Here is a 23,312-nt window from a genome sequence, read left to right as displayed (position 1 = left end):
GAATCACGTGCTTCCAGTTGCCAGACTACACTTTGAAATTCCAATTTCCATTCCCACTCACTCACTCACTCACCGACCGTCGTCTTGCCCTTAAGAAGAGTAGCGCCCCGTATTGCCAATGCCTACGTATGCCTCTTACTTATTCCGTCGCCGAAAATTTCGTCTGACAGCCGCGAGCATGGGCTGGCCAGAAGTGAATTAGCTTGGTAGGGGCCCGTGCACCCTTGCCAGGCATGCGGTCCTGTGCCGCTGTCATGCAGCCCGGGAGAGCTCCTGGGCGCGGATTGGGCGGTGCTGGGCACGGACACGAACTCGTCAACGGCAGCGCCCAATAGGACAGGGCGACTCTCGAGTCTCGACTCACAGCCCCCAGCGAGCGATGGTCAACCCAGGTAGAGCTAGGTCGATTGGCGGCCTGACAGGCCCGATAATGCAATCCTCCAGAGGATCCCGCCGCCTCTCCGCAGCCCGCGCGCACCCTCCCAGTTCTCCCGTAGACCATCCGATCCATTTCAATTCTTCCATGTCATCATCCGAAACTCTTCTTTGTTCTTGCATCTCTATTGACCTCGCCTTTCCATCGCCGACTATTGTCATCGAACAATACTGTTGTCGACCTCGGTCGCCCGTACTACTTGCTTAGCCTTACTGCTGCTGCAAAGCACCATCCATCGCAGTAACGGCCTTGGTTCCAATTAGTTGGCCTCCCGCTGTGCCTGCAGCGCTGGCTGCCTCGCGAGCAGTCAGGCCTGCGAGTCAGGCCTGCGAGTCGGTCGCATCCCTCCCCTGGCGGCTCGCTGACACCGCAGGCCCCGCCACACCCCAGATTGAGTTTGTGTCTGATGCTCCTCAATAGTGGAGAACACAATGGGTGAGTGAGAGTTTGGTCACGATTAGGCCTAAACCTCGCCGTGTATGACCCCCTGTTGACATGTTGCCCCTTTTTAGAAGCCAGACTCCAATTTGGGGCCCAGCAAGGGAAGCCGGATAACATCGGCGGCGTGGTTAATGACGGCGGGACTTTCTCGAATCGGGGAACTCTGGACTCTGTTGGCCCCGACGCCGTTGGCCCCGACGCCGCCTTGCAGCAGTATGGGGACTCGATGGACCTGGATCTTGACCTCGACTCGCTGGCTTGGGCCGCAGAGTTCACTTACTTGCCCTCCGATGGCGACTCCTCTGCCCATCAGAACCAGAATGTGGCTTCTGGAGCGGGCTATCCTCTCGACTTTCTCTTCTTCGAGGACGAGAGAACATTGCCGACCTTTGTCAACAACCAGCAGCTATCTGCCCCTTCAAATAACTTGCACGCGATTGACATGGACGAGTCAAGCTTCTTCTATCCAGCGACGGTCAGTGCTGGGTTTGATGTTACGCCACATCACACCGGCCACCCCGAGACAGGCGACGAGGACGCAACTTCCAAGTCTTTGCGAAATCAACTCTCTCTGTTGGCCCAGGGCTCTTGTGGGGATGAGCTCGTGTTTAGGAACTGTGAGCCTTCCAAGGCCGTACTGCTGCACGGTCTGGCTATTGAATTCGGCCTCGGATACACTCACGACGTGTGCAGTCAGTGCGTGTCCATCAGTCGACTTACAACAGATCCTGGTTCGGTATTCTCGCAGAAATCTCATGCGCCAACGAGTTCAACCTCGTTTGAAGACATTGGCACTGACCAGCGTCTCGTTTCTACTCTTCCTGCATCTTCGCTTGTTGTTTCGCAGCAGGCGCCGGCCAACTCCTCTGCCACCAGTGCCTCAGATGCTATCGGCAACCACCCGGAACAATTTGGTGCTAGCGGCCAGCTCACACGCCAGCCAAGCCGGAGCCAGCGAATATCCGATTCAATCAGCAAGCATGTTTTTACCTGGAAAACATCAATATCCAAGGGCGGTCGCCGTGGGCCGCTCAGTGAGACTAGTCGACGCGGCATGAAGGCGGTCGAGGAAGTCGGAGGTGCCTGCTGGAGATGCAAGGTCCTCCGCCGCAAGGTAAGCTTCCATTATGACTCTACCACTGACTCTTTGAATTATTAGTGCATCTCTAACGATTGTCCACAGTGCGACCCTGGCAGCTCATGTCGGTGCTGCTTGCAAAGTGTTGCCGTGCCACAGTCAGGTGAAGATACGCCGCTATGGCCAGTGCTCGGGTGCCGGCGTGGGCCCCTTCGAGAGGCGATGCGACTGCAGCTTCTATGTCCCGCATCTCGAAACGGGACAGCGACAAACGCTACCGACTCTACCGAAAGTATTCGATCGCGACGCTCCCTTGACATGGTTGACAACTGTCTGTTGTCGGCCGAAAGCCAACGATTGGCAGATATGAAGGCTGCTCTCGAGTGTGCATCATACAAACTGTCCATTGCTGACAAGGATATGAGAAATTCCTTTGTCACATTCATCGAGGCCGGGCAGTACCGGAACCGGGAGAGCCTCCACGAAGCGTATCCACACTACGGTACAACAGTCACATTCGCCGACCTGATCCCTAGCATAGCCTGGGAGCTGGCAGAAAACCAGGGGCTGATGTCTCTACTCGAGATTCGATCCTGGAATGGCTTCATGGACATGCTTCAGACAGCGTGCATCTATGAAGCAGAAGTCGGCCGAGTATGTCTGTTCCACGCACCCTAGTAGCAGGGCCCTTAGCTGATCAGTAAACAGACTCCCTTGGTCATGATTTCACTAATCTGCCTTCGACATTGTCTAGAAGCGTTACGACTGAACTCGGCAAACCTTCTCTCGTCGGTCGAACACGGCGATTGCAAACCAGGCCATTGCCACGTCCAAAACATACGTGATCTTTCCCGCTCGGTTGCTACGTACGTCGATGAGCTGTCGTCGGTCATCTTCAACAAGGAGAATATGCGTGACAGACGATGGTGGCTGTCGACATTTTACAGTCTCTCCATCCAGAGCTATGTGCGGCATGCTCTAATTGCGATAGAGAAACAGCTCTGCTTTAGTGCAACCGACGATGTGCCGGCTGAAGACCTGACGACAACTCAATATTTGCATGTTGCAGCCGTCTTGTTCACTGCTGCTTCGGCCAAGTACGACCCCTTGCTCGGTGGACGTCACCAATACGTCTTGGCAGAGAATTCAGTTATCCCTGAAACCTCGGTTCCAAAGCTTCACCACTCGTCAGCTCGCGATGTCGTCGAGGTAGAGAGGTGGCCAGAGCTAGGCATCAAGTCATCGTACCAGTTCCTCAGGCGTCTGCTACAAATAGGCTCCCTCGATTTTGAGTCACAACAAGTTGACATATCAATGGCCAACGTCTCGATGCCGGCAAACACGCTGGAGCACTCGCTCGACTACTCTTCGCCCCTTTTGGGGGCCGGAACCCAGAGTGTTACCAGTCTCGAGTCAAAAGGCAGCAATCCTTCCCGGCGCTTCTACGGCGGACATCGCCATGTCAACTCTATAGGAAGCCAATATTCCATGTCAACGATGCCTAGCGTTTCACTCGGGAGTTCAGAGAGCTTGGCCCGCACTCTCGACACTGATATAACAAGCATTTTTGAGAGCATCTATGAGCAGCCCCTGTCCCCAACCAAGTCCTGGCTTGTGGATGACAACTCCCATGCTATACGCAAGGACATGGACGTTACAAGCCCCACGATTCTTTCACCGACTATCCCAAGTCCCTTAATGGAACGGTTTGATCAGGTAATGTCCAACACCGCGACAGCAAGCACTCCGATGTTGGGACCTTCAACAGTAGACCCCGTGTCGCTTTTCTGTCATTGCTGTCCACGAAACCCGCGGAGATTCTCCACTCTTGAAGAGTTGACGTAAGTCCCAATAATCCTTGTTTTCGGCAATTACCCACTCGGTGCACCAAGACTAATCGGTATTCCCAGACAACACGAGGCAGAGAAACCTCACCCATGCTCCCGCTGCAAGAAGAGATTCAAGAGCCCTACGGAAGCCGAACGGCACGTGAATGCCGTTCATCTCAAGAGGGACTTTTGGTCCTGCCAAGCTCTAGCCAACCCCCTTGACGCATACCATAGCGAGACATTCAGTGGGGTGGTGTATGACATTTGCGGGTACTGTGGCGGCGAGTTCGGTCGCCAGTCTGACGATCCGCCGGGCATAGACGTTGCCGGGCTCGTCACGCACCTCGAGTCGGTACACAAGCACGGCGAGTGTGACCGAGACAAGAGGTTCTTCCGGGTCGACAACTACCGGTCCCACCTTCGGATAGCGCATATTGCGAGTCCAGGCAGGTGGCTGAAGGTTCTAGAGAGAACTTGCAAGATGACTCGGGACGCCGAACAGGCGTAGTTGTCGCACATGATGATGGTGGAACATTTCCCTGATTCCACACACCCACGCTCGCTTTTCTGGTCAGAGGCAACTGTGGTCTGGATAGATGGATTGGTAATGTTGCCAATGTAGCCGGCTTCAATTCTGGATATGTCGAGGCTGTTTTATCTTTTTTCTTCTTATTTTTCTTAGCAATTTTTCTTAGCAATTTTGGCTATTTCTAGAATTGTCGGATGGCGGGTTACTGGCCACGGCGGGGGCTAGTTTCCTAATTACCGCAACGAAATTATTTTACCTACTGACTTATTAATAATTAATTTGAACTCACTATCACGGCCTATTCTCTTGCCTTACCCCCGAGTCTGTGAATACTAATTAGAAGAGCCGACATGATAACGAAATCGCCCGTTATCGAAATTGAACCACACCATCCCGGCCACTACGGTTAGCAGCAACGTGCGAGGTGGTTTTCACATGCAGGGCGGTTTTCACAGGCGCACCTAATTACAGGCCAAGGCAGTCGCAGTCTCCAGCTGCCGGGCTTCGGGCCGGAGAAGAAAAAACGCCATGTTTTCCACTTTGACGGCATTCCTACCAGAAGTCGAGAAGCTAAAATGGCAAGAGTTGAATTACCGTAAGTCAATCTCCATCTCTAATTACCGCAAGTTTTGGCGTCTCTCTTTAATCGAGCAGCGACCCTAACACCCAGCCGTATGGGAACTACTCGCCACCATCATTATGAGCGCAACACCTCCCACACAGTGACCAGCTCTTCGAAGTTATTACGAGGACGATTCAAGATCTCATAGAAATCTATATCAACACATGCGAATATCTCAATTAATAGGAGAGGTCATCAAAGCAAGACAGACAAAGATCAACGCCGAACGAGAGGCGATTCTCAACTTGGACATCCTAAAGCGCAACGTTATGGAGGGAAATAATCTCGAGATAGGCGCCCTCCGTCCCTTGTATAGTAACATGATCAAGCTCGCCTATGGTCATCTGGATCCTGCCGACTTCGACCGCGCCCGTGTGAATCTCGCCAACCTCGTCCGCATCTATACGGATGCCGGCGAAGCCCTCGCGTATCTTATTATGGCGGTTCTGGACGTCTCAGGTATGAGAATCCTATTATACTAAGGGATTTACGTCTTTGATAACTATTTATTAAGCACCCGGTAATGAGGAGTAAGAGGAGTATCAACGGGCGCGGGATCGAGAGGAGTATTAACGAGCGCAGTATCGAGAGGAAGAGGAACAGGACGGGGCAGGTGATACTAAGAGTATAAGGGGATGGTAATAATTCGCTGGTCCTCGTCTAGAAGAGTATTAGGTTAATTACGGTATAATTGAGTACGCCTCTGCGACCTATCCTACATATGAAGAGTGTCATTTGTGGTGTGTAAAAGGGCGTGCCCCTCCAGGCAGTCTTGAGCTGCAGGTCAGTTGCAGTCGTTTGCCTTGGCATCCCTCCCGCGGCGGCCAGTTCTCAGTGTCTCACCCACCCCGCACCGCATTTTTTTCTGCCTCGCGCAGGCTGCAGGCCAAATCCACCGCCTTGACCACGACTGCCCTACCCTGGTAAGGCCACGACTGCCTTGCCCTGGTAAGGAAACGCGACCTAGGTGAGCAAAATCGCGAAGACAAGACAAGGGCATCCGCAAGTGCGGCGACGACGACGCACAGTCCGTCGCTGTTATTCGTAGCACTCCTCTAGTAGAGTTTCGCTCCACATCCAAGCCCGAGTCTTAATGGGAGACGGGTTTGATGATATCCACATATATGTTTCGGGCACGGGACGTGGAGCTCGTAGGTGAACTTAGCCAGCCCCACAAGAAGAGCTAACAGCAACATTTCTACAAGGATGGCGAAGAGGCTTTGTGGTGGGCAACGAAGTTGACTACCCGGCTGCATAAGCTAAGCTGCATTAAGAAGACGAAGACAGGGCTGTGAGTGTGCGAGTAGAAACCCACCAAAAGCCATCTAGGGAGCCTAGGCGCCTAGACTACCTGCACTGCTGCCAGCACAGGCTACCCCACAACAGCTTTTTAAGGGCAACAGGATGAGTGGAGGCATTTCTTGTTTGGATCTCTCACTCCTCTTCTCAATTCTCCTGCCTTTCCCCTTTCTCCTCCACCTACATGAGCTACTGATCGTCTAATGCCCCTAGCAACTAGGGCGGTGTGATGGGATGGTGCAGTTGCGATGGGTGAGCTATAATGCCCCCGCATTATGCAGGAAAATGAACTAGACTTGGCCCGGCAAGACGCCCAGATACGGTGTGTTGCATGGTGACTGATTGCTATATGATTTAAACCCGGTCTGCCCTCCCTAGGCGTCCTCTTGTTTTTCATAGAAGGACTACACAGAGTCACTCTTGAAATTTGGCTTGAAGAAAGCGGAGAAAATGCGCCTATCGAACGGACATGTCGCCGCCTGGCTGCTCTTGGCCTCGTCCATTGGCGCTGCTTCGTCCATGCGTGGCGAGGACGACAGCCCCGTGGCGAGGCATAAGAATGCGGCACCGACAGCTACGGTCAAGAACGGCACGTACGCCGGCGCGTACAACGCCAGGTATGGGCAGGATTTTTTCCTCGGGATGCCATATGCGCAGGTATGTTTTCGCCAGCCGATTTCCCTAATCTTAGATCTCGTCGGGATGACACGATACTGGACTCGTCTAGAAACCCGCCCGCTTTACGGTTGCCGAATCTCTCAATTCAACGTGGGAGGGTGTCCGCAATGCAGCTGCGTACCCGCGCCACTGTATGGGCTTCGGTCCCGACATGGTGGGGTACGAGATGTCTGAGGACTGTCTGTACATCAACGTGATCCGCCCAGCCGGTGTCGACCCAGCGGCCCAGTTGCCCGTGGCCGTTTGGATTCATGGTGGCGGGCTAACCATGGGAGGCTCTGCGGACAGGAGGTATAACCTCTCATTCATCGTCCAGAACAGTGTTGAACTGGGTACCCCGATTATTGCCGTGAGCTTCAACTATCGCATGGCGGCCTTTGGCTTCTTATCTGGCCCCGAAGTGCAAGCCGCGGGTGCAACCAACCTCGGTTTTCGGGACCAGAGGCATGCGCTGCGATGGATACAAGAAAATATTGCTGGTTTTGGGGGTTCCCCTGACAAGGTTACTCTTTGGGGCGAAAGCGCTGGCGCAATAAGCGTTAATGCTCAGTTGTTTGCTTACAATGGTAATGTCACCGTACCTTTTTCTTGTTCTCCCCACCCTCCCCTGGCGGCGCTCTCGTCAACTCATATTATTCCGTTCCACTTGAAACCAATACCACTACTCACAGAACACTTCATCGTTCATCGTTCATCCTTCATCCTTCATCGTCTCTCCAGACACTCCGTTTTATCTCCTATTCAAGCCCAGACTCAAGCCCCAGACAAATCAGCGTCACGCGTCCCGCCTAGGCTGGCTCCTTACGGAACGCTTCCTTTGTCACAATTTTTTTTCTTTTAGTAGCTGACATACGGGCCCCTGACTGCCACAGGTCGCGACGATGGCCTCTTCCGCGCTGCCGTGGCCCAATCTGGCTTCGGTGGTGTCCTCCACTACTACCCGAGTGGCCTTAACAACACCGCCATCCCGCAAGCCACTTATAGCAGACTCGTGTCTGCAACCGCATGCGCTCCTACGCTTGGGACGCCGGCCTCGCTTGAATGTCTCCGCTCGCTCCCCCTCCCGGACCTGATGGCGGTCTTGCGTAATACCTCTCTGAACGTCGCGATTTGGGTGCCCGCTATGGATGGCGATTTCATCGCCGACTTCCCGTCGCGCCAGGTTCGTGAGGGCAAATTTCCCCGCGTTCCGATCCTTGCTGGCCAGAATACGGATGAAGGCGCGACTTTTGGCCAGAACAGAAGCGCAAGCAGAGGGGGAATCAACACCGACGATGAACTAAAGGAATCGATAACCAGGGTGATCCTGGGGCCGAACCCCGATCTGCCTGCCCTTTTAAGGGATTTGCTTTACCTTTATCCCGATATTCAAGCCGTGGGAATTCCGTCGCTGGAAAAGTTCCCGGTCCTGACGCCTGAGGTCCGCGAAGTTACGTTCTTGGGTTTGCAGTACCGACGAACCGCTGCGCTCTATGGTGACTGGTAAGGAATACTGCATCTTGAAATCTACGACTTTGCACAACGGCTTATATGTTTCTAAACCAGGATGCAAGCTTACCAGCGTCGGAGAGGCCTTATCGAATGGTCGAATCATGGCGTTCCGGCGTACAGCTACCGGTTTGACGTGACGACGGCGGGTGTTCCAGGTACGTACAGCCACCCTGCTTTGCTGGAGACGGTACAAGACATTAGGGAACCAACCACCGACCCATTTCTGCAACACTAGGATATATTTCTGCTGCCCACTTCCAGGAGCTTACCTTCGTGTTCTACAACCTCGACGGGGTAGGCTATACACGCAACCCCTTCGAAAATGCCCTCAATTCACACAAGGCCTTGGCAAAGACCATGTCGAACACCTGGGTGCGGTTTTTCGTCGAAATGGACCCTACTGTAGGGAGTTCGTCAGGGCCACGCAATGCACGCCCCGTACAGTGGCCGGTATATGATGCCAAGTCCGGCGGCGGTGTAGGAAAGAATATCGTCTGGGCCGCGGAGGGTGTGTCGTATGAATGGGATAGTTGGCGGGCTGAAGGAATCAACTGGATGATACAGAATTCGCTTTCGGCATTGGGGAGCTAGTCGTTAAGCAATGATCTAGCGGCGAGGGTATGGTAATATGTAACACAGATTCTTGGGTGTTCTCGTGTCTCATAACTTTAGCAATCTTTCCGAGGCCGAAAGGGCAGACCCATGCTCCGTAACACTATAGTGGGTGGAGTTCTTCTCGGACCGTTCTCACTTGAGTGGACCAGATTGCCTCATTCAGTAGTACATCCCCGTCCCTTACGCTCTGATTCCCGGAATATACAATGCTGGACAGACCCTTGGATGAATATGGCAGCTGACTGAAATTGAATTTTCTCGTCCACGGGACGTTGCAGTCGTGGTTGTACTACCTGCCCTCAATGGCTGTACCGTGCAGATTCGCATAGGATTAGCCCAGAGGGCCATCAGGGCCACCAGGGCCATCAGCATGTGAACTTCGCACTCCTCGACTGTAATAAGTATACCCCTTCAGGTATCACTATTGGGGCCGGTGTCCAACCGCCAGCGATTAGCCTATCTAGCTTTGTGTAGGGACAAATTCACCTCTGACAAATACAAGACTGCCTCCTTCCCTTCTTAAACGCAATCAAGGGCTTCTCGAGAATAAAGGAGCACTTTTGGGGGATTAAAGTCTTTGGGTCGGAAACTGACAAACGCGGGAACGTGCCGCAAGGGCTGATGCTGTCCGACGGAGTTCGCGTTCCGACAACTAAAATCGAGACCGGCCGCGGTCGGCAGTGAGTAGACAGCGGTCTGCATGATCCGGCCGCCGCCGCCGCAAGTCACCATAAAAGCCCTACAGAATCCGAAGGCTTTCGACAGCCAAGCCACGACATTAGTATAACCCGCCCGGACAACCCTACCAACTTTCTTCCTGCTGGAACATCAAGCAAGCGCCGTTAAGTTTAGAGCACATACATAGATAAACCGCCTCCCCACATATCTCCCCACATATATTAACTATCACTCCAGGTAGTCATGGGTTTGTTTACGTTGAGCAGCGATGCCTCTCAGAACGGGTCATCGGTATCCGAAAGCAATTAAATAGAAATACAACCAAAGATAGCTAGTAAACGGTACGCGACTAAAGCTCAATTCCCTTGCCATCGCATTGCTGCAGCGTTCTAAGCTCGTTTTATTACCTCGTATGCAACGAGACCTTTACCAGTGCGACTGTTTTGTCCGAACCACAGACTGACTAACTCGGCAGGTGAGCTGACGTGAGCCTACACAAAAGTGAATACAGGATACCCGATGACAGACCGAGTGCTGTCCGACAGAATGCCGGCGTGTGAGCGGCACTGGAGGCGGTGAAGAGATCTTGGAGATTGTAGGCAAGAGTTTACTTACTATTGCAGCGCAGCAGTCACTTCGGAACTGACCCATTAATATCTGAGTCCTGCCGACCTTCGCTTGACGTGCTGCACGCACTTGCAGATCCCGCGCTGATGTCGTCCTTGTCCTGCGTGGGGAAACTCGCGCAAATAGTCTCGCGCTCGGAAACCGAAGGCGCTGCGATGCCGTTCTTATCCAATGCCAGCTCCACGTCATTGGATGTCGTGGCTGCCAGAGTGCTATCCATCGTCGGGATATGGTCCTTGGTGACGACATGGCGCCGCGGTCGTGGTTGCTCCAGCTCGACTTGTGGCTGCTCGTCGGTGCCTGGGAGCCATCGACGGAACAGTGGTCTTAACGTGACGATGCATGCGCAGGCAATGCCCAAATTCACTTCGATGGCGCCGTAAATTGCGCTGAAGAAAGAGTCCCATGTTTTGTCGGGTGAAGTTGTCGACAGGCGGAGAACCTGCAGCCGTAAAACTCCGGCGATGCAGGCACTGAAAAGAACAGCGGATACGACGCTTTGTTAGCCAACAGTACCACCTTTCCGGGTGACAAAGACGAGGGGGACAGGGGGGGTAAAACTTACATTCCCCCAAACCCAACAACAATAATGAGAAGCACTCGTTGCGGCCAAGGGATGGTTAAATGTCTAAGGATGAAGAGAGGGGCTACGAGGATGATGAAGTCCATAGCCAGACTATGACCCTGAACAGTTAAAAATAACGTAGTAGTGTTGGTGCAATTGGCTCCCGGAATCTGGGGCATCCAGATAGCCTGGAATGGTATGCAGCGGGTGAGGCTGAGGATGAGCATGGCCGAGTACCCCAAAACTACAATGACGAAAAGGACATGGCAAAGCCGCCTTTCGAGAGCCATGACGCTTAGTCGGGTGTAGTGGAGCAAAATAGATATCTTGATGAACATGTGCGCTGCGATGTAAGGGAGGTGGACGCCTGGGGAAATCTATCCTTGGATTTCCATGTTAGAGAGAAAGCGATGGGAAAGGAGGTTATAGAGAAGGAAAGAAGAACTGCAAGGAAATCGAAAGCTTGACACGTACCCTTGATTGCAGAATCTTTTGCTCTTGGGTGAGTGCTTCGATGTGTCTCCCAGACCCATTGGTGAACGCTGGCCAATGTCAGGATCCGCATTACCGGAGATCAAAACAGACGCTGACCTCATCCTCGAACTGAATATACATGACTTACCAATTACCATGAACACGCTCATCATAATGGAAACAACCTGTCGAACGTCGAAATAAGCGAAAGGCTCCAGCCAGGGGGCGGCTTAGACGAGGCAGAAATCCAATGCTCACCATGGCTGCAACGATGAGGTAGTCTTCCCAGAAAACCCGCTTGAGCAGGAAAGCTCGTGTATACAAGCGCAGGTTAACGCAGCAGAGTGCAATGACGGGGCAGAGAATGATCACGACGAGGGATTGAGGAACCCGAGACTCGCTCAGGTAGTCCGCCAGCAGCGCAGTCGAGTTGGTGGATGACATGATGGGCAACCTGTGGACATTCAAGGAACCGGCCCGAGTTGCTGGGAAACCTGTCGTGCTCTCGGTCGCAAGTAGGAGGGCAACGACAGATAAAGATCACAGCATTTCATCGCCGCCAAAAGCCTTCCCGGTCTCAACAGCGTGAAGGTGTGCGCATTAATCCCCGTGTGGAGATTAGTGGCTCGCGGATGAATGCTACAAGTAGACGAGTGCAGAACAACACCCTGAGCACACCTCCTTGGCCAGGCAGGGGGGTTCAGGGATTGGCACGCACGAAGGTGACAAAGGATCCAAACAGCCAAGATTCAATGTCGCTTGATTGATATACACGTCAATTGCAGCTCAATACCCCTCCCTTATTGCGTGATAAATCCTCAAATTTTTCATCGTTGTTGTTTAAAAGCCTCGAGTATCACCGACAATTTTCCTAGACTTTTTGAGGCTAGGTCCTGTACTGGGAGCTGGTGGTTGAGAACGAAGATTGTTCTCTTTTTTGGTCACCCATGTGGCAGGATCCCTTGTTGGGAGGTGGCTGCGTTAGAGCTCTGCGCAACTCGTATCATGCGGGTGACAGCAAGATTCTGGCACTTGGGTCTGGCCAATCAGGCGGACGCCTTACTTCTGCCCCGAAAAGAGGTGCCCTAGAAACCCCCTCCTCCGGGCCGTTTGCGCAACCCAATCGGAAGGCTCGCATCGGCTAATTTTCCGGACATTCAGTCTTTCAGCTTTCCGGGGGGTTTTGCGCTATTCTTTTCCAGGGCAAGTGCAGCAATAATGCGGACCAAAGTTCTGTCAGGCATGCTCACCGGTTCGCCTCCCCGGTGGTGCCGCTAATTTCGGCCGCTAGCAACCCGCAAAGCCAGACGCCTTGTGATTGGATTTCACATTAGGTGTCTCGGAGACCTCTGCCCCAACTTGTGGGCGGCGCCGGGTGGTGGGGTCAACCGGACGATTCCTCTCCTCTCCCCGCTCCCCCCTGTGCAGCCAGATTACAGGGCTGCACAATCGATCGTGTCTTGCCGAGCTCGCTACCAACAAAAAAAAGACGGCACCAAAATGATCCAAAGGTTTGACCACGTAGTCCACCCCACCAGGTTCCTAACAAGCAATTATAAAAATTTTAATACCATTCATAGACACAAAGGGCAATCTGCACACTAAGTTTACAGAGATTTGAAGAGGTTTTGGGGTGGAGGGACTAGTCGAATTGAAACAGAGCGCGACTCCAGTTTAAGCCTTAACAAGAGCTTCAAATTAAAGAGGTGGAAGAAGAAGACGATATAGACGATATTAAAGATGAGGATATTTTGCCTATAAGGATAACTAGATCTAGGCGTGTAACTAGGATGTTAGCACGATATATAGATTGAGCGATTAATTTGCCATATTTTACTGTATTTTGCTTGCAAATGGCTTCATAATTGACTACGTAACGGTTGTTCAAATATTCAGTATTTTTGTATAAAAAGTGATCGCTTCAGGGGGGGTGGTATGCCATGTTCCACCTCCCCGGAGACAATTTCGTAGAGATGTTGCGGACCACGTTGGCGGACCCCCTGCGGCCAAGGAGGTGTACTGCATTAGGGGCATGGACCGCATTGTGACGGCAATCGACGTCCTGCACGGCCAGCCGGAACAGATCAACCTTGAGACTCTCTTCGAGAACATGAACAAGTGCGCCGGCGGTGACTGCAACTCAGTCAGTCACCAGCCCGACAGCATACGTTATCGACCTCCTCCAATACCTTTAGAACAACCACCTCTCGCCCGACAGCCCCCTCACTGGCACACAAGTCTATGAAGACACCGCTAGCCGTCCTGTTCCGCCAGCCGCCGACGTGAATCATCTTGGGCTCACCTGCGCCAACACCAACACCATGATGCCGTACATTAACCTCGCCAACGAAGTCATGGAGTCCTTCCTGGCGAACATGGAGTCCTTCCTGGCGAACATGGACAAGTTTGCCGCGGCGGCTTCCACGCAAGCGATACTCGAGGTCTACAATGCCGATGTGAACAAGGAGGGCCTCGGCGGCAGCCAGGCCGAGCTGCTCGCCCAGCCGCAGCACACCAGCGGCCTGCCGTACAGCGTGCTGAAAAAAGCCGCTACCCTTCAACAAATCTGCCCCTCGACCAGCCCGTCGACGCGATCCTGCTCTTCCTAGACTTTCTCCATACGAATTGTGCGGATCTGGGTCTGGTGCTCCGCAAGCCGTACCACGCGCCAACCGCCATGTGCCGGCCCCGACGTCGACTTGCGAGGATATCTCGTCCTCGTCGTGCTCGTCGTGCGAGTGCGACCCGCTCGATGACAACAGCAGCGGTAGCGGCGGCTTTTCCTCCGATGACGAAGCCCCCGGCGACTAGTGCGCATTAGGGTCAAGCCGAGCTATGGGTACTGGGGCGTCTACTACACCAGAGTTGCCGATGTGCTCGACAATACAAAGGGGAGCGGCCTCACGATCGTCAGCGCAGTTTCTCCCTCGGTCAGGTACTGCCTACTCCGATCTGGCTGACCTCCTCAAGACCGAATACATCAACCCCAACGTGCCCAAGGGCCTCGACGTCGTCATCATGCGGTCCATCCAATTGACGTACAATTTCCTGCAGACTAAGATCGGGACGGGCTCGGCCGGGACGCCCTGTGACCAGGCAAAATGCAATCATGGCCACTCCTGCCACCGTCGTCACCACGTGCCGTGCCGTTTCAAACCCCTCGTCGACACTTGCTGGGCCAGCAGTGTTGCGAGTGGGATGAGGAATGCAAGGTGGACAGCGTCCCCAACATCAGCCCCGACTTCTTGCACCAGCTCGTCGCCCTCAAGAAGCTTGTCGGCCTGACGGGATACGCGGTGCCCAACCTGCTCACGCTCTGGGACCCTATTGCCACGTCGGGGCTCGCCTTCGCTGTATAGCTAGCTGTTCTTGACCCATGGCCTGCTCGGGGTTGGACCGAGTCTGTGCCGCCGATGAGAACGACAACTATCTCGCCAAAAAGACCCGTGAGAAAATCACCGGCCACGTGCCCGTCCTGCTGGCCGCGCTGGGGCTCAAACTGCTCAGCTTCAATGCCCTGACGGCGGCAATCGCGCAGGACCAGGGCACGGATCTCACCCTGCAACGCTACTCTCCCGTACCGCCATGTCCTGTTGGGGAGAGTGCTGGGGCTGAAGCCCGAAGCCCTGAAGCAGGCATTCGCCGCCTTGGACGTCAAGCCGTTCGTGCCTCTCGCCAAGGCGCTGGAGCTTGTCGAGGTGTGGGACAGCGTCTCCGAGGCCGGATTTACTTCCCAGCAGGATCCTGCACGAACAAAAGTGCCAACGCGCGGAGTATTTTCTAATTTCATGAATTCTTTGGGTCTTACGATCGTTTCATAGTGCCGTACGTCCTACCTAGTTAATTATTGCACATGCAATAGAGGGCGTCGACCAGACCCGGCCCCGCTTGTTATGACGGTGAAAGAAGCTGGGGGATAACAACAAGGCAAAGGACGGGATATATTTTTAGGAACTACAGAACGGAATAGTGCAGCGAGGGCGAGTAACGGCACCGGGGAAGTTAAGGACAAGCCTGTCGAGACCGAATCATCTGGTCTCCACGAGGAGAGGGAACAGAAAGAGGGCCGTTGCCCTAGCCACGGCCTCTCTGCCTCTTTGTCAGAGACGTGGAAGACCAGATGACGACACAGCCTGGCACCTCGCGTCTCCACCCATGGAAGAGAGCAAAATTTGTGGTCATGCACATACCAACTACAACGCGTATGTATTCCTTCATCCCCTCCTGCCTTCTGGACTTTCTTTTCTGATTGCCGTGCAAGAGTGGTGCCATGGAGAAGAAGCCGTTTAGTATATCTCGTTATCAGTCTTGTCGCCATTTGGTGGTTCTCGTGTGTGCCTACGTGTGCCTGTGTGTGTTTATTAATGCCTGTGCCTCTCCCCGTCGTTGCCCTATGCTATTTATGTCCAGCTACCGGAAATGATGGAGGGCAAGTTGGTTCTTGTCGTCCCTGCATGTGCTCAAAGTACCATGATGGTCTAGGTTGTAGTGGAGATGCAGAGCACAGCAGTCTGATCTGGTGCCTGATTGGGAGTCTGGGGAAAGCGATCTTTTTGCGAGAATCGCGGCGCCAATTTTCGGGACACGACCACAGGCCAGCCGACAGTACTTTGGAAGAGAACACTGTAGAACCCGAGGTGCGGGAGCCGAGACATCGGGTCGCCTAGATGCTAGATACAATATAGATGTGGAGCTGCCCTAGGAAATAAGCTTTTGAATAAGAACAAAGACCTTGGTTGTTCCATCAGCGGTGACCAAGTCTAGTCATGCTTTCACATTATAGTAGTACCTAGTTTAAGTAACTAGATAAGTCGTATAGGTCGAACGTAGCTTAGTCGCCTGAGTGTATCACATAACATCGAGGGCTAGCATATATTGGGAGCAGAGCCTATAGCCAAGGAAGATAGGCTCTGAAAAGAGTGTCACGGAGATGATGACAGTACCGGATAATTATAGATGCTATATAGTCGTAAATATATCTATGCTACCACTTCAAGCGCTGAACGCGCAGACAAACTCCAACTCATCTATTTACCTTTGAATAAGGATATGTTTTACATGCCTACAATGAGGACATCCGGGATATAGTATTCCTGCCGCCGATAAATCGGTCAATCTGTGAGTCCCTCCAACCGATACCTAGTCCGTATTAACCATGCCATGCAACCAAACCTGCCGAAAGCCAATATTCCAAGCTAAAAGAGAATCCATCTAATATTACAGTTGTATCTGTGTTTTCCAAGTTTTATATCCAACGCTGGAGCCCGCCGTAGCCCAGAAATCGTGATAAAGGCTCGACGTAGAGAGCAGGAGATAAGGTAGTCCCGGCTACTTCGTATAGCAGGAGCAAAGACACCCGCGAACGTCAACCTCAAAACAGGTTTGCACTGTTCTTGCGTGGTGATGGTGGGATGTGTGGGCGTCATACCTGTAGTAGATGTAGGCGGTGAATGAAAGAAAAGATGCGGAATTTCAGGGGAAGCTGTTGTTTCCCCAACGTGTTTATGGGTTGCAGGTTGCTCTCCAGTCTAGCAAAGAGGCCTACACGAGCCGAAAAAAGCAAGCATTAACCGATGTATATCATGAAGACGTGAATATCGCCAAGGAAGTGGGTCATCCAAATGGCATTAGGGAAACACTGCCCCCATGCGGGCGACGAAAAAAAGAGTCCGGGAAGGGCCGCCGCGGCAGTGGGGGCGACTTGGACGGTCAAGAAGGTCCAAGATGACAGATATGAGAACGAAGCAGGGGACAAGTGGGACGCGGGTGAGGAGCCGTGTCTTTAGGCCAAGACCATGCCGTGGCTCCACTTATTGTGGTCCATGTTTCCTTGCTTCTTCTCCTTGCGGATGGTATTTGCCCTTACGAAATCGCCCACTCCCATGGCCAAGATGCCAAGAGAGGACACGAGGAGGACGATGGCAATGAGGATAATAACAATGACGGGGAAGTATATGGAGGCGCTGACGAATGCGGGCCAGCCGTTGTCCTGGTCGAAGGCGCCCATGCCGAGGGCGGCCAGGCTGACCTGCATCGAGTTGAGGACGACGGAGCAGACGGCGAATACGGTGATGACGGGGGCCAGGATGTGGGCCAGGAACGACCCCCACTGGGGGTAGATGTGGTGGTAGGCTAGGCTGGCCTTGAAGAGCATGGCGGTGCGGTTGATGCGCGACAGGCGAAGCTCGCCGTAGTGGAAGCGGCGGTTGACCTCGGCATCGCTTATGTGGCCAAAGGGCTCGATGAAGTCGCACCACTCCTCCCACGTAGGGTACGGGCCGCCCGTCCTCTTCTTGGGGATCAGACCCCGCTTGCACGCCTCCTCGAAGTCGATCTCGAACTGGATCAGGTGGTAGTAGCTGCGCATGAAGCCGAGGGCGGCCTTGCGGACGTCCTCGTCGGCGTCCCGGATGTAGTCCCAGAAGGCGCGTGTGTAGCAGTAGACGGGGACGGGTTTGATGAAGATGCGCTCGTAGTACCATAGGAGGTGCAGGCCGGGGTACTCGTTGACGACGATCTCGCGGGCGTGGGCCTTTTGGTGGTGCAGCGGCATGATGTGGTTGTGCAGGGGCGTCTGGACGAAGATGTAGCGCATGAAGGGGAGGATGGCGTCGAGCCTGTCCGTCTTGTGGAGTTTTCGGAGGTAGGCGAGCAAATGGTCCTTCGCGCGGTCGTGGTGCTGGCCGGCGCCGTCGAGGCGCACGCGTGGCTGCCCAAGCAAGTACTGCTTGTGCGGTGCCTTGGCCTGCAGCAGCTTGCGCGTCGTTGCCTGGCCGGCATTTTGCTTGTCGGAAATGACAGTCTCGGCTACTTCCAGTTCGTTGTTGAGCTCGAGCTTGAGGCCCGTGAAGGGCTCATCAGACACAAACGTCTCGTGGTGCGGGGTCGCCATGGCAAGCGGTGGTAGCGGTGGTGGGTAGTGCTAATCTCTAGGGCATTCGATTGCTGGCCGATGACGGGGACGGGATGGGCAGGCACGACCAAAGACTAGCGCCCGGTCCGACGATAGGAGACCTAAGAAAGCTACCAGCAGTGGGTTGGGACCGCGACGACGATGGGGGCATTGGAGGGAGGTGGATTGTCGGTCTGCTCGCCGTTGCAGATGGCAGAGAAGAAAAAAAGAGGAAAAGATGAAATCCAGACAGCCTTCCCAGAGCCTGCTGCCAGCGCGCGCCCTTACCTTATTGAGCTCAGCTGACTGGCTGGCCCGGGGGGCCTTGTTGGTTCAAGCTTCGAGGGAGGGGTGGCGCGGGGTGTCTCAGCTTGGCGTCCTTTCCCACTCTGTTGGCGGCGGGCGCCTCGTTCTCGGGGCGCCAAAACAAGGATTTGTCGCTCCTGCGCCATATGTGCTTTAGCACCGTAACAGGCACTGTACCAAGAGCCTCGAATCGCACACGTCTGTTGCGCCGTTGAGAGAATATTGTGTTCAAGCCGCTGCTCCTCATATAAGCGCCTGCAATACATCATATTTACATGCATCATAGGCATGGAGACACAAACATTCGGATAGGTGTCTAGACTGCTGGATGCATGCAGTCCCCTCAAAATACCCGCCAACTTCTGGCGTGCCTCTGCTTTTATACACACTGTACTGTTCGCGCCCAGCCTCGATTCTGGGCTTCCGGTCAGTCGTTGCCATCGGTTCAGCGGCATCCACACACCATCCTGCTCGTTTTCCCACAGCCAGCCATGCGCACGTGCTGTGACGCTCCTCATGGTAGTCTGACGTGCCACCGACAACGCCTCTGTCATTTGGAACCAGCCGCTTAAGGAAGTGAGCCCAAAAACGGATCAACGGTGACGCCTTTCACCGCCCCAAAACAGCACGTCCCAAGGCTGATTGCGCAGTGTCAAGTAACACCGTCTCAAAATGTAATTAAAACAGAGAGCCAAAAAAAAAAACAAGAAAAAGAGAAAACACTCGGTTTTTGGTTTCCACCCTCAGCCTCATTCGTCTTTCCCCCTTTTTCGGTTTGCACCCGCCGCCGCACAAACTACGGTACATACGTACGTACACAGGTGGCGGCGTGGCCGGCGACCTGCGCCTTCTTCCCCCGCCCACCTCCCGCAAAATGCACTCGGTAACCAAAACACGGGGTCCAAAGCAAGGCTCTCACCCGAGCTAATGACATTTCCCGCAGAAAGAATTCACAAATTCCAATTACCAAATTTTCTGCAGATCCTAGTTTTAAAGTGCCAGCTCCCCGAAGCCGCGAAATTGTCGCTACCAAGCCAGCATGCCAAGTCCTCTCGGGAGGTGCGCACGCACGGGGGTACAACAAATGCGCTCCCGGGCCCGTCCCACCAAACCGGCCCCACTCCAGATCTGGCCTAAAGTCGAGAAGAGGTCGGCTCCGGCCTCATCCGGGATCGATTTCCTAGCTCTCTGGCGTTACGAATTCTTCAAGGCACCATTAGGGAGCCTCTTCCATGGAGGCAACCCGTAGCCCGGCAGCGGAAGCGACTCGGGGCTCTGATTGGCCGGCGGCCCTCTTTACCGACGACCAAAATGGCGACAAGGCTCTGGAAAAGGAGTGCAGTCATTTGCAGTGAAATTTTTTTTCCCAAATGCAGGCCTTCCCCGCACTCCTGCACTCTTCTCGGAAGAACGCCTTCTCACTTGACGTTAATTAGCGGCAAACATCAGTCCAATCTACGCGATGGCTTCCCTCTCCTCCCTAAACTCCGAGTTGAACGGCTCAAGTTCATCAGGAGATGATTTCGACAGCGCCGGGTCAGAAATTTTCGATCAAGGAGTCTCATCCGATGAAGAGCTGGACAAACGGCGTCATGGCGATTCCTCGACGGCAACAACTCCACTGGACTAGTCGCTATGTTCACTTTGCTCCCGCCCCACCCCATCCACGACATATCTGCCATCTCAAACCACATAACCAGCCTATCACACGTGGCAAAACAAATCCAGTCAGTGACACCCGAAGCCTGGGACCGCCGATTCGAGTACGAAGACGTCTTCTCCCTGCTGTTGTACTGGGAAGATGACGATTTGAAGGTTGCCCCTGAGGTAGAGAGCCTCGGGGCGACCCTGCGCGACATCTACCACTACAAGACAGAAACATGGAAGATTCCAAGCAAGCGACCCGACTGGGACATCAAAGAACGGCTCATCCGATTCCTGAGGGCCAACGACGACCAAGGCAACCTTGTAATGTTCTACTACGCCGGCCACGCCGTTCCGAACCCGCAGATCGGCGGCGCCCCGCTGTGGTCTTCGAGGAGAACACACGGCAAGACCATGTTCTCTGGCAGCATACTTTCGACAATCGAGGAAGCCGAGTCTGACTTTTTACTCTTATTCGACTGCTGCAACGCGTACCACCCGCCGAACGGGCCGAGCGGCTCGGGCCGGAATATCATCGAGGTGATATCCGCCGTCGGCTTTGGCGGTGGCGCCGTCGCTGCTGAGCCCGGCGTAGACTCTTTTACGTACCATCTGGACGAAGCGCTTGCTCTGGCAAAAAGACGTGGTCCCCTCAAGGTTGTCGACTTGTACATGCACATTATCAACCGTCTTTTTCCTGAGGCCCCAGCTCGACTTCGGAGCGGGTCCTCTTTCGTGGTCGACGGCAACGGGCCCGTGGATCAGAGGTCGAGAAGACAATGCCTGGTACACTATTGGCTGAGCGGACGGGACAAGAGCATCACCCTTGCGCCCCTAGAGAAGACCAGCAGTCCATGTACCGACAAAGGCCCCCAGGACACGGATGTTGACCTGCCGCGCGTCTCGATCGAGACCCCAAAAGATCTCGCGGAGACGGGTGTTGCCTAACTCACAAGATCCGGGTTCTTGCAAGTCTTCGTCGCCTTCCGCGTCACCAAAGACCTCTTCGACGTGGATGCCTGGGTGAAGTGGCTTCTCGAGGCGCCACCTGAGGCGCGAGATCTGATCAAGATCGAAGGTTTCTATGGGAGTTTCTCTTCGCTCATGCTGGTGAGGATGCCAGTCCAGGTTTGGAGCATGTTGCCCGAGCCGTCGGCGACTTTGTTCGTGGGGTTCACCACGACGGACAACCAAGCGGTTGGTTTGCAGAGGCAGGTAGAGGAACGACTTGTCTCAACCTCTGGCAGTGCCAATCAGCGCCCGCACCCGCTCCCTGCGCACAGCCGCCGAAACTATGCAGACACCTCGGGCAATTGGTCGATGACAGAAGTGGGGAAATCAGCTACTACTTCTTCTCCTTCTTCCTCTTTCAACACTACAAGAATGGCGATGGACGCGTCATTTCGATCTGCCCGGCAGCCGGGCAGAGGCTACATGACGAGGAAAGGAGCCCGGTGGAAAAAGCTCTTCTTCCGACGGTGCTGGTACGTGTTTTCTGGCACTGTGAATTGCTTGTTGGCTTTTACGTTTCAGAATCGCTTCTCGAAACGCTTCCTCTTTGGCTAAACCGTGGTGTCACTTAATGTGCAGGTGATTTGTTCACTTGGGCGGCCCCCTCATGAGGCTCAATAAGGTCTAATGAGTGGGCGGAGTATACCTTGGCCGGGCCTAGGAAGTGCCATTGCCACAACTAGTCCTTTCGTGCCCGGCTTTTGCCTTTAGAGAAGTCCGCTGACCCGCTATGACTAGCATGAATTGCGAAGTGCTGGTTAGACCTGTCGATGATTTCCTCTTATACTGCTCCGAGTCGTAAGCGTGCCGGAAATCTAACATACCGCCGTTTGTGGGACTTTACTGACGGCGCCCAAACTAGATGTCGGGTCAAAGACCAGCCCGCTGCTAGCACTGCAGCAGTTTCAACCGGCCACGCTAGCAGTCAATATTTAGGGTCATCTCTGAAACCCCGGCGAACTCATTTACTTGGTGGCCTGAGTCAATGTCACACACATTCACAGGGCAACGGAAATGAAGCATTTGATGCAGGGATGTAAGGCTTGAATTGTCTGAAAAGGTCTGACTTTTTGTTTCCTTTGGGAGGGCCAAAAGTCTCTCTTTTATAGTTATGAATAGTGGCAAATCCTGGTGGCGAAGAATCAAGTGGCAGCTTCTAGGTCCTTCTTTTGCTCACTAATCCCTATTATTGTGACACTAAAATTTCAGGGTCTAGCTTGACGCACGCATTCCAACAACCCACGTCGCCGAACCTATCTAGCCACACGTTAGCCATCTCTGGCCTTAAATCTAAATCCCTCTCCGTCCGGCCTTCGAGCCCCTCACCACCATCCGGAACCCAGTACCCAACATTGGGCCATCCGGCTGGAGAACTCCAGCCAGCCCGAGCCACCCGTATCCAAATCACCCAACTGGTTTATAGTCGTCCACTTACTACGACAGTCATTTGGGTATCTATTCTCGGCCCCAGAACATGAAGTTGGAAACGCCCGAACTCAACCCTCCCTAGCATAGTATTCGACTATATCTATTGCCGTAATTAGAAGCGAGCATATCCCATGCAATGCCTTATGACGAAGCAGGGGAGCAGTGGTGGTCTCCTATTGCCTCTATTCTAGTTCCCCCATTTCCGACCCACTCATTGACCCCGTGTTTTGAAAGGTAGTATATACATTTTCATAGTAAATGCATTCAACGGCGCCAAGACCTGAATTACATCCAACAGCGTCCTTCGATCTGGTGGTGATCTGCCCATGGGTACTTATGTGGGTAGCTCCAGTGGAACAACTTGGCCCCCTTTCCTTGTTGGGACTCGAGACGGGCATGAGGTTCTTAGCAACTGAGTCCAGACCTACACAATTGTTAGACATTCACAATGTCTCGCAAACAACTTCAGCTTTAAAAATATGTGCGTCGGCAGACCCAGTCCTGCGCACTTCGGCGTTTTTCAAGCCATTAACCCCAACCACTCTCGAACCAAGCCGAACACTCTTCGGTCTTGTGTAACCACAGAACCGATAGCGACAGGCCATTATCGCGGTGCAGCGCGGTCAAGCCTTCTCAGTGACTGCCGGCACGGCTCGCACGCGTGATAGC

At 53.7% G+C, this 23,312-nt stretch overlaps 8 protein-coding genes across 8 annotated transcripts; 5 read left to right on the top strand and 3 right to left on the bottom strand.

Annotated features, from left to right (window-relative positions):
• The first annotated feature begins 487 nt into the window (after positions 1-487).
• B0T26DRAFT_709943 (uncharacterized protein) lies at positions 488-4,612 on the top strand. Its single transcript, XM_060441956.1, has 5 exons — positions 488-871; positions 949-1,991; positions 2,061-2,609; positions 2,664-3,796; positions 3,866-4,612. The coding sequence occupies exons 1-5, from the start codon at positions 868-870 to the stop codon at positions 4,290-4,292; spliced, it is 3,156 nt and encodes a 1,051-aa protein (XP_060296245.1). The 5' UTR covers positions 488-867; the 3' UTR covers positions 4,293-4,612.
• A 229-nt stretch (positions 4,613-4,841) lies between these two features.
• B0T26DRAFT_675757 (uncharacterized protein) lies at positions 4,842-5,469 on the top strand (the record flags this gene model as incomplete). The annotated part of the gene is made up of 3 exons (XM_060439877.1): positions 4,842-4,908; positions 5,122-5,394; positions 5,450-5,469. 3 exons carry the CDS (start codon positions 4,842-4,844, stop codon positions 5,467-5,469), a joined length of 360 nt encoding a protein of 119 aa, XP_060296244.1.
• Positions 5,470-6,753: 1,284 nt separating this feature from the next.
• B0T26DRAFT_647174 (Alpha/Beta hydrolase protein) lies at positions 6,754-8,994 on the top strand (the record flags this gene model as incomplete). The annotated part of the gene is made up of 5 exons (XM_060437878.1): positions 6,754-6,891; positions 6,962-7,478; positions 7,785-8,394; positions 8,458-8,558; positions 8,639-8,994. The coding sequence occupies 5 exons, from the start codon at positions 6,754-6,756 to the stop codon at positions 8,992-8,994; spliced, it is 1,722 nt and encodes a 573-aa protein (XP_060296243.1).
• Positions 8,995-10,327: 1,333 nt separating this feature from the next.
• On the bottom strand, positions 10,328-11,806 carry B0T26DRAFT_646280 (uncharacterized protein; the record flags this gene model as incomplete). Its single annotated transcript, XM_060437796.1, has 3 exons — positions 10,328-10,796; positions 10,889-11,214; positions 11,621-11,806. The coding sequence occupies 3 exons, from the start codon at positions 11,804-11,806 to the stop codon at positions 10,328-10,330; spliced, it is 981 nt and encodes a 326-aa protein (XP_060296242.1).
• A 2,436-nt stretch (positions 11,807-14,242) lies between these two features.
• On the bottom strand, positions 14,243-15,294 carry B0T26DRAFT_297018 (uncharacterized protein). Its single transcript, XM_060434226.1, has one exon. The coding sequence runs from the start codon at positions 15,150-15,152 to the stop codon at positions 14,514-14,516; it is 639 nt and encodes a 212-aa protein (XP_060296241.1). The 5' UTR covers positions 15,153-15,294; the 3' UTR covers positions 14,243-14,513.
• A 1,850-nt stretch (positions 15,295-17,144) lies between these two features.
• On the bottom strand, positions 17,145-18,254 carry B0T26DRAFT_740844 (uncharacterized protein; the record flags this gene model as incomplete). Its single annotated transcript, XM_060443893.1, has 2 exons — positions 17,145-18,131; positions 18,162-18,254. The coding sequence occupies 2 exons, from the start codon at positions 18,252-18,254 to the stop codon at positions 17,145-17,147; spliced, it is 1,080 nt and encodes a 359-aa protein (XP_060296240.1).
• Positions 18,255-20,195: 1,941 nt separating this feature from the next.
• Positions 20,196-21,152, top strand: B0T26DRAFT_751504 (uncharacterized protein; the record flags this gene model as incomplete). The annotated part of the gene is made up of 1 exon (XM_060445379.1): positions 20,196-21,152. One exon carries the CDS (start codon positions 20,196-20,198, stop codon positions 21,150-21,152), a length of 957 nt encoding a protein of 318 aa, XP_060296239.1.
• On the top strand, positions 21,097-22,656 carry B0T26DRAFT_297001 (uncharacterized protein). The gene is made up of 4 exons (XM_060434225.1): positions 21,097-21,688; positions 21,954-22,013; positions 22,078-22,275; positions 22,432-22,656. Exons 1-3 carry the CDS (start codon positions 21,309-21,311, stop codon positions 22,253-22,255), a joined length of 618 nt encoding a protein of 205 aa, XP_060296238.1. The 5' UTR covers positions 21,097-21,308; the 3' UTR covers positions 22,256-22,275; positions 22,432-22,656.
• The last annotated feature ends 656 nt before the right edge of the window (positions 22,657-23,312 follow it).

This window comes from Lasiosphaeria miniovina (assembly GCF_030549165.1).
Source record: "Lasiosphaeria miniovina strain SMH2392-1A chromosome Unknown B0T26scaffold_4, whole genome shotgun sequence".
Taxonomy (NCBI): Eukaryota; Fungi; Ascomycota; class Sordariomycetes; order Sordariales; family Lasiosphaeriaceae; genus Lasiosphaeria; species Lasiosphaeria miniovina.
The sequence above is the reverse complement of the archived record's forward strand: the minus strand, read 5'-3'. Positions and strand labels throughout refer to the sequence as shown.